Here is a 14,829-nt window from a genome sequence, read left to right as displayed (position 1 = left end):
GTGTGTGTGTGTGTGTGTGTGTGTGTGTGTGTGTGTGTGTGTGTGTGCAGCTTTGACTGCGAGCAGAACGTGCCGCCTGATGCAACAAATGAAAATTAAAGTAACTTACGTGACTGGGATTGCCAGGCATGGGTGTTATTAGCGGAAGCTGCGACGAACAGCGAGCAGAAGACAGAGAGAGAGACAGAAAGAGAGAGAGAGAGAGAGAGAGTGAAACAGAGTAATGAGAGAGGGGATAGAGAAAGACAGTGAGGACAGGAATGGGAACTGGCAGCAGTGTGTAGCTCAATGTAAAGATACAAATTTTAAAAAAAGGAAGCAGACAACAACATCAGCGCATCATGATGTCAGAAATACGGGAAACCACCACACCGGGGTCGATTACTAATTGAAATCCTTTAAATTACATCGAGTGTATTCCTCGGATAGTCTGGAGGGGAGGTTGGAGAAGGTTCGCACTTTTGGGAGAATCTAATTGGTTCCATAGCGCCGCGCAAGATCAATCAATCTCCATGAAAAAATAATTGAACCCAGTTCTAGTAGTAATTCGACCCTTTGAATGGGGAACTCCAACCTCAACTCCACAGATGACTGTGTGTGAATTACAGGCTGCTAAAGGTAGTCACATCTTAACAGAAAGCGCCTCAGGATGAGAGAAATACCACATTTGGAGCTGTTACAGAAAGCCTCAGAGAAACTGTGTAATCGGATTTACACTTCGTATTTCTTTTGCTTCCTTAACGGGGTTCCCGCTCTTTTCTAGAGATCATTTCTCAGGACCTTTTCAGTGACGATCTAGTTGGTACGACAGTCAGGGATTTACGTGGAAGTCGAATGTAAAAGAAGTGCAGCCTAAAACGTATCCGTGAAATCATCTGTTACGTGCTTAGAAATTAGGACAAATTCATCGCAATAGAAGAATAATATAATGAGAAAAACTACCACAGCTACCAGCCAGCAGTGGCTAATATTTACATCTGAAGGATGACGATTCAAAATACTCTCGTCCTTAAACTACCATTTGAACGCCAACATGACCCTGAAACAGAACTTAGCCGTTAAGCCCTGAACGGAAAAAAAGGAGAATGTTGAAAGAATTTTCCAGGACAACACAGGCTTTTCCAGATCATTTGACTTCATCTCTAATTTTCCTCGCGTTTTCCATGAGTGCAAAACTGGTCAACAGTTTTCCTGTTTTTCTCCAGGAACCCTGCTTTACTGATGATCAGTGTGCAGTCAGATATAACTGCTGATCAGATGACAGCCAGTGCAGTAGTTCTTTCCACACCCTGCAGCACAGTAGCATTAAGCACACTGGGAGTCAGAGCTGTGGGAAATAAGTATCATACATTAAGAGTGGTCGGATGCGATGGTGAGAGCGCGATTTATTGCGTGTCGGCAGAAAGTTCTATACTGTGTGCAGGTACGGCACTGCAAAATACATCAGGGGGCAGGAAAAGGAAGGAAGGGAGGGAGGGGGTGTTGCATTAGAGCTGCATGTCTTCTGTAAATGACTCCAGTGTGCTGATAAGGAGCATAGCTACATAACATAATGAGATAATACTGTGCTTTGTGCATCCTTTTACCACACAGCACTCCAAATGCTAATTATCACCGCAGAGTGAAAAGAAACGTGACGATCATGCTGAAGGATATACTTACTTATATGCAATGAGCAAAAAGTACAAACAGAAACACCTGGAAGTGGGTGAAAAGCTTGTTTTATACTGAGTGCATGACCAGGACTGCATTTTACTGCACTAAGCTCTGTGCCAGCTGCAACCCAATGTAATAAAAGACACTTCATCCATATTCCCCGGTCAGATTATTTTAGTGCTACTTCAACACACACACACACACACACACACATCAGTCAGAGACACACAAAGACGCAGAAGGCGACTACTCTATTCCGTCTATAACTCAAACTGACGTAATATTCTTCTAGTTGGGTGTCAGAATGGACCTGATGCAACACTGCTGATGGGAAATGCAAAAAACTACGCAATTCTGCCATTTATAATACCAAAGGCCACTGGAGTATAAGAGGCTAAATTCCCACTGCTACTCTGTTTTAAGTGCTCGCTAATCCAATTATCGTGGGGTGGTGACTGAATGTGTCTGTCAAGCTCCTTCCGTCCTCGTGGAATTGCTAAACACACCCTCGCAATATCGGCCACCATCCTCCAAACGGCAGTAACGATTACACCGCTTTGTGCGCGCTAAGTCGTGCAGCCACTACTGCTCCACTGGGTCAGGTCTTCCATGAAAACATGGCAGCCATGTTGTGAACGTGGGGCTGAGGGAGTTGTTTTCCAGGACGGTGAAAGCAAATGCGTGTGTGTGTATGTGAGAGAGGTAGACGGATGGATGGCAGTTGCTCATAATCCTGCCCATAACAGTCCCCCCCTCAGGCTACATTAAGCGAGGTATCACTCCACCGCCCCTCGTCTACCACCAGCCCTCGATGGCCAGACGGAGCGAGAGTCTCAGACGTTTTAATTATTCACCAGGTGAGGATGACTCACGGTGGCTGAGCAGCCTGGAGAAGGAGGGAGAGGTGGAGGAGGAGGAGGAGGAGGAGGAGGAGGAGGAGAGGAGAGTTGGCACCGAGGTGGAGGGAGAGAGGAGATGATGGGGAGGAGGAGGAGGAAGAGGAAGACGAGCAGTTGAGACGACCTGCTCGTTGTGAAGGGTTATCTCAGGTCAGGTGACTTTTCTTATGGCGGATGTGGGAGTCAGTGTGTGAGTTTGATGTCTGCTTTTTCAGACATACAGTTAAAATTCCAGTCATTTCCTGTAACATCCTGGATGTGGAGCTACAGCTAATGCATTCACCGACAGGTTCTTACATAATTTCTGTTAAAAAAAAAAGAAATCTTATGTAATTTGAACAGTCGGAGCAGCATACTAAACCTAGATGAGCTTATGGATAATGTGTTTCTTCAGGAAATGTGTTCTAATCTTCCTTATGGAGGCATTTAACACACACCGTTTCCTTGCTGAGACACTATTCACTGACTTAACTTTACGTCTTGGAGCCAAGCAACAAGGAAAAAGTATGTCAGTATGTTACATAAGTTGTAAAGCCCTTTACAATAACTTAATACATATTGCATCTAGAATTAAAGATTGTTTTTATCAGATTGCAGACAACAGATTAAGGCGGTGGTGTCCGACAAAAAGAAAAACAGCAGAGAGAGGCTAGATTATCATCTGAAACTCAAACATGCACTGTCATCAAATCTGGGCTAGTTATCCGACTCATTTGGCTAAGTCAGCAATAGGGGCATCCTTTAGTCTGTGTTTGCTGTAAATAAATGTGAACTATAAACAGTAACTTATTTTAAACTAATGGGGATCTGCAACTGATGCCCATTATTCTGTATTTTTCCCATGAAAAGACCGAAACCAACAATATGTTAGTCGATGCTTTCTGACTTTGCTATCCCGTCTGTGGCTGTCAGCTCCGAGCCCATTGGTTCCTCCTGAAGATGTATGAATCATCTTTTAAAAAACAGTCACAAATATATCGCTTCATTTTTAACAGAGGCTTAGTCATTCCCTCAAACAGCTGGGCACTGTAGTCTTCCACAAACTTTCCTCAAGCATTTTGTTGGGGACGATTCTTAGCTGCGGATTAATACGCAGTTGGAGCTCTAGTGAGTATTTACAGCAGCCGGATATTGTATGTGGGATTGACTCAAAATAAACTACAGTGCCAAGGTTCATCGACAACAGTGAAGGTCTATAGCACAGAGGAATCATCTCTATCAAGCTTCGGATGGACTCAGACAACGTTGGATCAATTTTACTTTCGGTACTTTCATGGGACTTGTTGTCGAGAAGCATATCAACAGCTTCACCCTTTAAATGTCTGGTCAAATACAGTGCTAACCTGAATTTCCAAGACTTTTTATTAAAGTTGCATCCACAGCCAGCGAGTACATATGGGAGTAATAAAACTCTCTGCAGTTGAAAATATTAGTATCGGCTATAATTTATCAGCTAACACGAGGCCTATTTTGTGTATGCGAGCAGAGGCAGAAAGAGAGCGAGGCTTGGGGGGGAGGGGGGGACAAAGCGAGAGAGTGTGAAGATAAACAAGGGAGAGAATAATGTGTGTGCGGTGTACAGTTATGCGAGTGAGTTTGCGGTGAATAGATAAGGTGGGTGGTAAATCTTAGAGGTAGGCAGGCAGGAGCACAAGAAGGTCCATTACAGTCTGACTCACTCTCCTCAAAACAGCAGCACAGCTCGGGCCTCCGATGGCCGCTCGGCATCAAAAGAAGCTAACAAAAAAAAAAAAAAACCCAACAACAACAGGAGAGAGAGAGAGAGAGCTGCATCTGTCAGCTGGTTACCACCTGACCGACACATAACCAGCAGTCTCCTTCAGTTCATCTGTAACTCCACATCCAGCTGTGACTGAAGCAACCAACGAGCCTCTTTCTGTGACGCATCATGTGTTCAAACGTGTGTGCTTTCTGAGGCATGAGGCTACTAATGCTATAAATACAGGTAGTACAAGCTACATCCCTTAACTGGCAATTATCGTGCATTTCTATTTAAAATGGTATTCATCAATCTGTCAGTTATTTCCTCATTTGTTTGCTTGTTTGATCATCTACTTGTTATTAGCTCAGCTCTTGAACCCTGGCTCCTCCCGTCCGGGAGTGTTGAAGTGTCTCCGGGCAACATACTGAACCCGAAGGTTTCGCCGTCGGTGTGTTTAGATCCTGATGGGCAGGTCGCAGCTTGCATGGCGGCCTCTGCCGTCAGTGTCTGAATGTTTACATGGAGTGTAAAGCGCTTTGAGTGGTCGGAAGACTAGAGAGGCGCTGTATGAATGTAAGTCCATTTACCACAAATGTCTCGGAGATCAGCATATTGCATTATCGTAATATCGTGATGTGTGAAACTGCTGAGAAAGAAAAAAGGCTGTGGGATCCCCTCTGTCAGTGCGGCTCATCCTCAGTGCTGACAATGAGGGTGCTGCTGGAGGAAAGCTCACGGTGATCCCGTCTGTCCGGGTCAAACTGAACATTATACATCAGTCATTTATTTATGCGATACATATATACGGCTATGAAACCGACAGCTTCCCCGTTCATTGAATTTTATGGACTGTTTCAAATTACAGGACAGATGTTTCAAACGTTGTTTTAACCACGGGTGCTTTACCCGTGCGCATTCGTTTTCTGTCTCCATCCCTTGCATCCACGACTGTTTTTCCGTTGTTTCAGTAGACACTCAAATTTCAGGAATAAAGGAATTTGTCCCCATATGATGAGAACCTGAGTTCTTCAAGCCGCCGCCGGCCTTCACGTCGAGTCTCCCGTCCGTCTCGTCCTCTGTCTCTCCTGGTGAAACTGCAGGAGCAGTGCACTCTCTGACACTGATCCGAGGAGGCAGAGCGCATGCTAGGACGCAGTCGGTTGGCTTGTAAATACACTTGGTTGCCCTTAGAGGAGGGCTGAAACAAGTGGCTCTGGCAGTAACAGTGAGGCTTTAAGAGGAGCTAGCTTTTCTCTCTCCTTCCAACACTCCTCCACTCTGCATCAGTCTGCGGCCAGCTGCCTCGGGCGGGGAGAATCACGTCGCACACTCTCAGCTAAGTGGGGTCTTAACAGGTGTTTAAAACACACGGGGACGCATATTTGTGATCGCTTGGATGGCAGAGGGCTGCCATTACGGTGCTCATTACTGGCTAAGTGACTGAGGAAGAAGGGCGAGGGGACACATAATGTTGTGACATGAGGCCATTTGGCCATTTGGGGAGAAGGCCGAGGAGATTTGCTCGATCACGGCGGCGCTTGCTGTGCACTACTAGACTTGGCACACTGACTGTGAATGTTAAGCACTGAGACAAATCTTAGCTTAATGGTGACACAACCTGACAAAATGCTCTTTATGCAAAACAGCATTGTTTTAAAGTGAAAGTGAAAGTAAATGGGGGTTGAATGCTCAGACTTTGAACTTGTCACCTGCACATATGGTCATCCTGCAGTTCTTACAGCATTTATAACGCAGCATCTCTTGCGCCTAACAGCTTCTTGTTCGCAGCAAACCTATTTTTGTTTATTTTGAATCCTAAGTTGGGTCGTCATCAGCGGCGGGACGGGTATGGAGGGTCTGTGTTTGTGTGTGTGTGCTGTCTTTATCTCTTGCTTACCTCTCAGGTCCTGCCCGGAGCGACCCGGCCCGCAGGTGGTGCTCTGTCTGGGCATGCGCAGCGACGTGCGTAACGGAGTGTGTCTCTGCTCATCTAGGTATGCCAGGTCCTCCAGGTGGGCTGAACTAGTAGCTGTTGTTGTGTGTGTATGAGTGTGTGACAGAGAGAGGGGAAAGAAAAAAGATACTATTGTCAGCATGTGTATGAACACTAAGAGCCACACAAACAAACCCTTAATATATATATATATACACACACATATATATATAATATAAATAAGATATATAAATATATATATAAATAAGATTAGACGCCGCCAGCGTGAGTGAGCAGCGGACTTGATTCTCCGTCACACCTGAACCCCTGTTAAAAGGTTGAGACAAGAAACTCAGAACAATAAAATCCAGGAGACGAAGGTTGAGGAGTCGCTGACAGACGAGGACCAAGGTGCCAAGTCATTCCATTAAGAGAAGACACCGTCATGGACAGAGCAGTTTGTTTGTCCCTTTAACAAGCGCTCTGACAGGAAATCTGGTCAGAATAAACTCTTCTAATGCAGAGATAATGGAAAAGCTGCAGAGACGGTGAGAGAGGACAGAATATTAAATTAACCACAAACTAGCTGTTTGGGACTCTGGAAACCTTTAAAGGTGCTAAATTCGATATTGAGAGCATTAATATAGCAGCAAACAACTATTGTCTATGTGGAGAGATAGTGGAGTAATTTCTACCTGAGCAGAGAATGAAGTGGCTCTCCCTCTGTGTGTGTTGTAATCCGAGCTTCGGTCCGGCTGCACGTGCTTGTTAGTGCATGTGAGTCTCAGTGTGTGGCCCACTGGCGAGCTAGTCGCCGCTGCTCTGCACTGCGTTCATACGGCGGTTACATCTGATAACGCCGTCCCGACCCACGTCAACACCCTCCAGTTCCCCCTCAGGTAAACACTGTTGCTTGCACTGTTCGCGCTGTACAAGTCAACAGGTTAGCCGGATTTAAACTACTTAAACCGAGTGCACCTGATACGTCGGTAATAATCCCTCATAAATTGGTCCGTAAACTGTGATTGTTGTTTTAAATGAACAGTTTTAGGGAAGTATTTTTCTCTCTAAAAGAAATCAGTTTGTTTAAAACTTGTCTGATCATCTGACTGCTTGTGTTTCTTATCCCATCTGAAATCAGCAATCAACCTGGTGAGTACAACATTACCATGAGCGATGGAACTTTATACAGTAATAAAATGGATTTATCTCATCAGAGCTGGGAATCTTTTGTAACTGTACCTGAAATACTCTGCAGTCCTGACATCCCAAGTCAAATTCAAAGCGTCGGTGTGACTGTCATCGTCTGTCTCTTCCTCCAGTCACTCCACAAAGTAAGGCCCAGTAATCCCTCCATGAGGCAGGTCTCTGAGCCCACCACCTCTCACCAGCACCTCAACACTGATCCTGTCCTGCCCCTGAATTTAAAGAGTGGTTTTCTGTACCGCTAGAGTAAAGCTCAGTGAAATCCTGAGCATGTGCATGGCTCTGTGACTGCTCGAGTCACCCAGGCCATGGACCCAAAAATGAGCCACATGGGTTTCCCAAAATGGAGGCAAAATGGCAGCTGGGAATGCTGGAGGCTTGGCCCTGATGGGAATGTGGGAGCCGGTCATCGCACTGGGCTAAAAGCGGAGACAGTGGAGGCAATAATCTGCTGCTAAACCAAGAGAGAATGACTCAGGGCCACAGGGCTGGAAGGGCTCCCGATTTTCTCCCTTTCAACTGTGTTTGAATGTGAGGAATCAAATCTGTGTGCTCATCACCTCTATCTGCAATGCAGCAGGCTGCTCGGGATCGCATTCACAGGTCCTGTGCCAATGCGCTAAGACTGCAAACATAGTGAAAGAAAAAAAAAAAACAGCATGGAAGAGAGAGAGACTCAGAAAAAGAAAAGTGGGAAAAAGTCTAACTGTGCAGCCCTGAGCTCAGCCGCTTTGGGCGATGACAGCCACATCAGACACTTCCTGTTTCAAAGGGTGACCGATAGCATAAACGCATGCGTGCACACGCACACACTCAAAGACGAGCTGGGCTGCCGTCCAGAGCCAGTCACAGTATCAGCCGGGGAGCCGACGAGTCATCTCAGATAGGAGGTGGCTGCTGGTGCTCTAAACGCCTCGCCATTCTCCTCTCATCTCCCCGAGAGATGACTTGAGGCGATAAACAATGGAGGTCCTGCTACTTATTAAACAACAATATTTCCGGGTGTTACGCAGAGTATACAAGCAGAGGTGGGACAATCAGGGAAAAATGGGAGAAAAGGAAATCAATGACACTTGTCCGCCCACCAAATTGAAAAAATGTTATCTCTCGGGTGAGCTGTTATCTTAATTTAGAGACTATAGAGTGAGTTCACTGAATAACCTCAGTGTCTTTTATACCTCTTTAGTCTTTGCATGAGTAGGGATCCCACAGTCTCCAGGCAATTATATAGATTCTCCAACAAGGTATTTTTAAAGGGTCAGTTCACCCAAATTACTTAAAATAAAACCCACCTTGTTTGGTTTTATTTGCCAAGAGATTTGTCCTTCCACACCAATACTGTGGAGGGACACTACCCCCCCGCACCAATACTGTGGAGGGACACTACACCCCTGCAATGCCAGGTGACCTCATATTCACCCCCCCAACACTTGATGAATAAATACAGCAGTAAATAGGTGTTGCGGGTGTGTGTGTCAGGGTTCAAATGCATTTTTTAAATGTGTGGTGGGGATGTGTTCGAGCTTAAAAAGGGGAAACTCTCTTTGCTCTTTAACCAGCCAAGGAGGGCTTCACGAAAGATAGTTGCATTATGGGAAATGTAGGACCTAGCATTTTGGTACAGCTTGACTCATATTACGGACTACAAGTCTACAAGGGATCCAGGTACACTTGACCCTAAAGTCCCGTTTGGAAATACAACTGTACCAAAACACAGAAGCGGACTGCTATTTAACGTGAGTAGCAGTTGGTGAGTGGGGTTTGCAAAGTCATTTGTCAGCGGGACTTGGGATCTTGCGATTGGCGCGCTTTTTTTTTAAACTGTAGCGACAACATAAACGAATATCACGTAGATGATGACGCAACTGTACTCGGGTACGGAACAACATCACTAATGTGAAAGCTGAGCGACGGGGGCTAATTTATAAATTCTCTTAAACGAGGACCAGAGAAACAGGACTACTCTGTCTTGGTTACTCCTTCCCCCATATCCATCCTGAGCTCTGCCAACGCACTGCCTTCATTAGGTAATAGAGTAGCCACCTCCCTCCTCGTTTTCCTCCCAATTCGCCTTCTGCTCTCGCTCCGTATCTCTCTCCCTCTCTCCCCCCACACATCAAAGCCAGTCTCTCTCTGTCACTCTAGGGATAGAAACAGTTAATGCCTTGGGCTTTGATGTTCCACTGCTGTGTGAGCCCAGCCAATCCTCAGCCTGTGCTCGCCTCCCATCCCTACATCATCTAATAACTCTTTGTGGAGGAGAGAGTGAGAGTGAGAGAGGGAGAGAGATTATGAAACTCTGCTTTCACTCCTCTTCCACATGTCTCCATCTCCCCAATACAGGATTCCTGTTCATAACAAATGCCTTCAGAAACATCATGTCTTTTTAGTTTTTCTATTTCTTTTTCTCGCTGCCTCTCTCTTTATTTATTTTTTGCATCATCTGCAGCTTATAGTACGTCTATAAAGCGGCCTCCAGCTCCTTTGAAGGTCTTTGTATTGAAGGGAGATGAGATCCAGGGTGAATCTCTAAATCGCTGCGCTGCCAGACAGCAGTGTCAAACAGCAGAACATGAGCGGCATAAAGAGAGGGGTCGTAGCTGCAGCGACGGGCACATCGCAGTGTTTAGTGAAATATATGTCCACAGTACGTGCGCAGCACACTTTCTTGCCAGCAGGAGTGGGTGAAGTGCATGACAGAGCTCCTCGTCTGTAACAGCCTCTCTCACGATGAGAACAATAACACAATCAGGCCCATTAGAACGGCCTCAGAGTTATGAAACCGATGTATTTACCTGCGATGAGAAACACACATCAATGAGAACTCTGACAGCAACACAAATGCCTGTTGTTCTTACGTGATATTCTCCCAGCCGCAGTATGTTCTCCTTCTGAAGCCGTTCTCTTTTTCTCCCCAGACTGTATTATTCTGCTCTGTGGTTTCGATTCCACACCGCAGGGATGTGAGAAAAAAAATACCAGCTCTGCAAGCTATTCCCGAAATTTCAACATAAACCCTTTTGAAATTTGAGAACAATAGTTGTTTCCTCCCTAGATAATTTAATGTTGTAAAAGTGACAACAGATTGAAAGCTTAAGCTGCTTTATTCCAGATTTTCAGGAGAAATGTGGTCTGGAGCTCTGGGATCTGTTTTGTTCACAGAATACCTGACCACATGAGCAGATGTAATCTGACGGCCCAATAATTGACAAAGCTATGTGGTAATTATGGCTAAAATCTGAATGAGTTGCATAATAGAGCTGCTAATAGAGAGGCAAAGTATAAATCCATTTCCTCTATTTTTGTTTCATTTTTACATTCGGGGTAACAGGATTCACACAAATGGACGTTAAAGAATTCAAAAGGAAAGGATCACAGCTCATCTCGGGAGGAAACAGGCGAGGAAAGGAAGCTTGAAAGGAGTGAAGAGGGAGCACTAAAGGAGTCATAAATATAAAGGGCACTCAGAAGCAGCAGTGCGATCCAATTTTGACAGAGAAACTTTGCAAAATTGGTACACCGCATGCCCATGCACTTGTAAATAACCTTATTTCTGGCTCCTCAAACAAACTGTTGCTTCCTTTTGCACTTTCATAGGAGAAGGGAGGGAAAGAGGAAGGGACTCACCAGCCACAGAGTTAGGGCGGGGCATGAGGTACAGAGGGATGGAGTGGGCAGAGTGGGAGGACATGCTCTCCAGGTTGCGCTCGGGGATTTTGTTGAGGCTGTAGGTGGAGGCGGTCATGTTCTCATCCACCCTGTACAGGAAGGAGTCCATGCCTGATTTCTGGGACTGCCACAGCTTCAGGTTTCCCCGGGAGCCCTCGCCGTATTTGCCGCCTCGCTCCATGTTCTCCGAGTAGCTGGTCAGCGTGGCTGCAACAGAACAACGTCGTCGTCAGTGCCGATATGTTGCATTTACAGCTACGACAGTGAGATATGCGTGTCGTACTGTTAAGGCCATTTTCACCCTGTCCCCCCCTCCAAACCCACCCGTCTGCTTTCTACTGTTGTTCTGAGTCAACTAACCTGTTCCTCATGAAAATGCAGGTTTTCTCTGTTGTTGTAAATAAACACTTCTTTTGACATCAGTGCTTCAGAGAGCGTTTCATCTCACCTGCTTTATTGCTAACAATGCAAGAATGCCACAGTTGCTGTCAACTTGACATGCACACCTGGATTATCTTCCTGTAGCGGTGCGGACTGGTTGTGACTTGTCGTGACCACAGTTTGACTGGAAACTGACCTCAGGTTTCGGGTGTAATCAGCTACGGTTTGTAGTTTGGAAAAAGCATTCAGATTACGACATTTTAAGGTTCACTGGAGTTGAGAAAGTCATTTTGTGTTTTGGGAGCGAAGCTATAACCTGAGGCATGTTCCCACTGACTGTCACAAGTCATCACTGTCAGGTATCCCAGACTTTGGTAACTACCTGTCTGAGCAGGTAAAGTTGACTACTGCTGTTCTTTCTCTAGCTCTTTCTTTGTTAAATCTCGTGTTTTATAGACATTTGCTTTCTAGCTTCACTTTATCTGCTACCTAAATCTAAAATATGAAAGCTTTCTACAAGATGAATTCATGTTCTTAATATTCGGTCATGCCCATATGAACAAAAAAAAAACAAAAAAAAAAAACGCAGGTTTTATCCTTTGAGGACTTTGTAGTTTACATTCAAACGTGTTCATTCTTTGTGAATGCGTGTGCAGATCTCACCTATTATCCCGCTGTCCCTGCTCTCCAGGGTTGAGGTGGGACTGGTGACGGAGCCGTAGGCGCAGTCCTTGTTGCCGGCCTGGCCAGGCATGGCAGGGGGGAGGGTGGAGCAGGGGCTGCCTGCAGGGGGTGAGGCAGTGCTGCTGGTCAGGGTGGAGCACGGGCTGATCCTCTGGTTCTGGCCCTTGCGGGGACACACACGCACACATACACATGCTTTTATTTAAAAGCTTTCTTCGGTTCCAATAACTCAATGAGAACACACAGGAATAAAAGGCAAAGGACAATGTTTGAACTTTTAATATCGGAGTCATATTCAGAGCAAAATGTCACTTCAATATCGAGGTTTTCAAAAGCTCAGCCCCCCTGCTGCCTTCATGTAGTCCTTCAAAAGGATTTTCTCTCCCACACGCATACAAACACACACAACAAATAAGAATTTGTAGCTTTTAGAGAGCTTCACAAATCAAAAATCAGACACACCCAACACTACATACCCAAACTGTATATTTACACAAACAATAATGTTAAAAAATAGCATCTGTAACACCATAAAATCACTTTACAAATGTACCTTATTACACAGCCTACTGCAGCTGAGGAGTATGGCACGAAAAAAACAAAGTGAGTAGGAGTTTAGTACACACATCGGGGATGTGAGCAGCGAACATCTTAAATGCAGGAAAACAGTAATTTCCCCTTTTTAGAAACAAAAGGGAGGGGCATTTTCAAAATCAGATTCAGCACGGTCCCATGGCACATGTGAGGTTGTGTACTGTACTTCTTCACAAACTTGGTATAACTTCAACTATTATTTGGATAGAGCTCAATACGACACAGGATTTGTTGGAAATGATTTTGTCGGGGGAGAACACATCTACCCGCCACTGACAGACACATTTTCATGCATATTTTAGTAAGAAGCTTAGACTGAAATAAAGCACTATATATACATTCTTCCCAGTCCTGGCATTGTTTTGGCAACCTGACGTGACCCTCTTCTGCGGCTCAAGTTAGGAGACAAGAGACCATGGGGGGGGGGGAAACACACTCTGCTGCGTCTAATCTGCTGCTGCAAACACCCACAGACGCACTCTCGCACAAACATCCATACCGAAATACATGCATGCAGCATCCACGGAAGTGCAGAGGCGCAAGAGGAACCAGGTTGCCAAGTGATTACGTTTGTGTATCAGACGCCGGAACACATGGTGGTCTCTCCTTTACGGTGCCGCTGATGAGTTCGGGTCAACGCTGGGGTGAACACGGAGAGAACGGGAGGGGGTGACGTGGTGCTCGAGGCTAAACAGTCTGGTTTAATCTGCGGGAGGAAGACTGAAGGGACACACTAAGCTAATACACTTTGCCCACACACGTATACACTCGGGTGTTAGGCTGCAACTTACGATTGTTTCCATTATTGACTGAACCGTCAATTATCTGATGACAGGCTTCTCAGGCTGTGGCTCAGAAAATCAATCGGGGGGTCAATTGATCGTAGAGCTGGAGGTTTGATCCCACATGTAAAAAGTGCCAATTCTGTGTGTGTGTGTGAATGTAAAATGCTTTGGTATAACTGCTACATAAATGCCCATTGAATGCGCAGTGAATGTCCATTCAGCGCTATTTTTAAGATGAATTCTTATCAATGAATTAATCATTTCGTCTTCAACTTGTATATTTTGTCTGACCAACTGTCCAAACCTGTTCTACCTTTACAAGACAATTATGTTCATTTTTGATAAAGAGGTATTCATTTAAGTTGGACTGCATTATATTGAGAGGTCTAATGTTTTTCCTGCCCTTTTAGAAAAATAAGGGGGAAGAATATTAGAAAAACACCAACTATGATGTGAGTAATAACCATATCGTTGAATTAACGCCTCTCTGAAACAACAAACTTGCCTTTATAAGCTTTGTGACGGTAGGATTTGTGGCCAAACTGTTGTGCTGCACAGAAGTACCAGCTTAGTGTTTGAATTATAAACTGTGAGATCAGTAAACCGGTCAACACACTGTCCATAACAGCACATGGCCTCCGCTAAGTGTTTGTGAGCTTGTGACTGATCGAGGTAATCTTTCACACACCGTCAGGCCTCATCTATCGCCGCAGATGGGAGTGTCTTGTTTACAGGAGCTTGACCCCGGAGCAGGCAAATGTACACAAGCACGCAGCAGCACCACAGCGCTATCTGCTGGGCTAACGAGCCTCGCCTCGTGAAGGACCTGACCTCGAACGCCGCACGAGGATTGGATTGAACTCTTGAGCGCTGCGTCTATTCGGGGAGCTCGAGCACGAGAGTATGGAAGGCAATTAACTGCGCTCCCTGTAAGTTAAGGTCACCTTGTTCCGTCAGCTGTTGAGGTCTTGCAGTAGAGACACCAGCTACTGTAGCAATTCAACCGTGTCAAAGGGTGGATGGTGTTTTACAGAAAAGAAACGAAACGAAAAGAAAACCCTCACCTAACGCAGACTGAATTATATTCTTTTATTCTATCTGCCTGGCTTCATTGTTCATTAACTACGGCATAAAAATTGGTTGCGATGACGACAAACATTAGGACAGACGTTCAGCATCACTGGTGAGTTTGCAGCATCCTGAAAATATCCAGATTACATGTGTGAATCGACTATATAACTGAAACGTTTGCTCTCCATTGAAAGCCAGCAAATCCCATGCATATTAGGAAAACCACAA

General features: G+C 45.3%; 1 protein-coding gene across 10 annotated transcripts in view; it reads right to left on the bottom strand.

Annotated features, from left to right (window-relative positions):
* Positions 1 to 14,829, bottom strand: part of tanc2b (tetratricopeptide repeat, ankyrin repeat and coiled-coil containing 2b) — a 125,946-nt gene that overhangs the window by 21,261 nt on the left and 89,856 nt on the right. For 7 of the 10 annotated variants that reach the window (XM_031843310.1, XM_031843311.1, XM_031843315.1 and 4 more), the window contains 4 exons: positions 12,131 to 12,314; positions 11,045 to 11,293; positions 6,176 to 6,307; positions 110 to 148 (listed from right to left, as the gene is read on the bottom strand). In XM_031843310.1, coding sequence (XP_031699170.1) covers positions 110 to 148; positions 6,176 to 6,307; positions 11,045 to 11,293; positions 12,131 to 12,314 — 604 coding nt within the window. The remainder of the gene's footprint in view (positions 1 to 109; positions 149 to 6,175; positions 6,308 to 11,044; positions 11,294 to 12,130; positions 12,315 to 14,829) is intronic. The other 3 variants (XM_031843313.1, XM_031843314.1, XM_031843320.1) reach the window with 1 other exon arrangement.

This window comes from Anarrhichthys ocellatus, unplaced genomic scaffold (assembly GCF_004355925.1).
Source record: "Anarrhichthys ocellatus isolate YVR2014 unplaced genomic scaffold, GSC_Weel_1.0 scaffold4, whole genome shotgun sequence".
NCBI classification, from domain to species: domain Eukaryota; kingdom Metazoa; phylum Chordata; class Actinopteri; order Perciformes; family Anarhichadidae; genus Anarrhichthys; species Anarrhichthys ocellatus.
The sequence above is the reverse complement of the archived record's forward strand: the minus strand, read 5'-3'. Positions and strand labels throughout refer to the sequence as shown.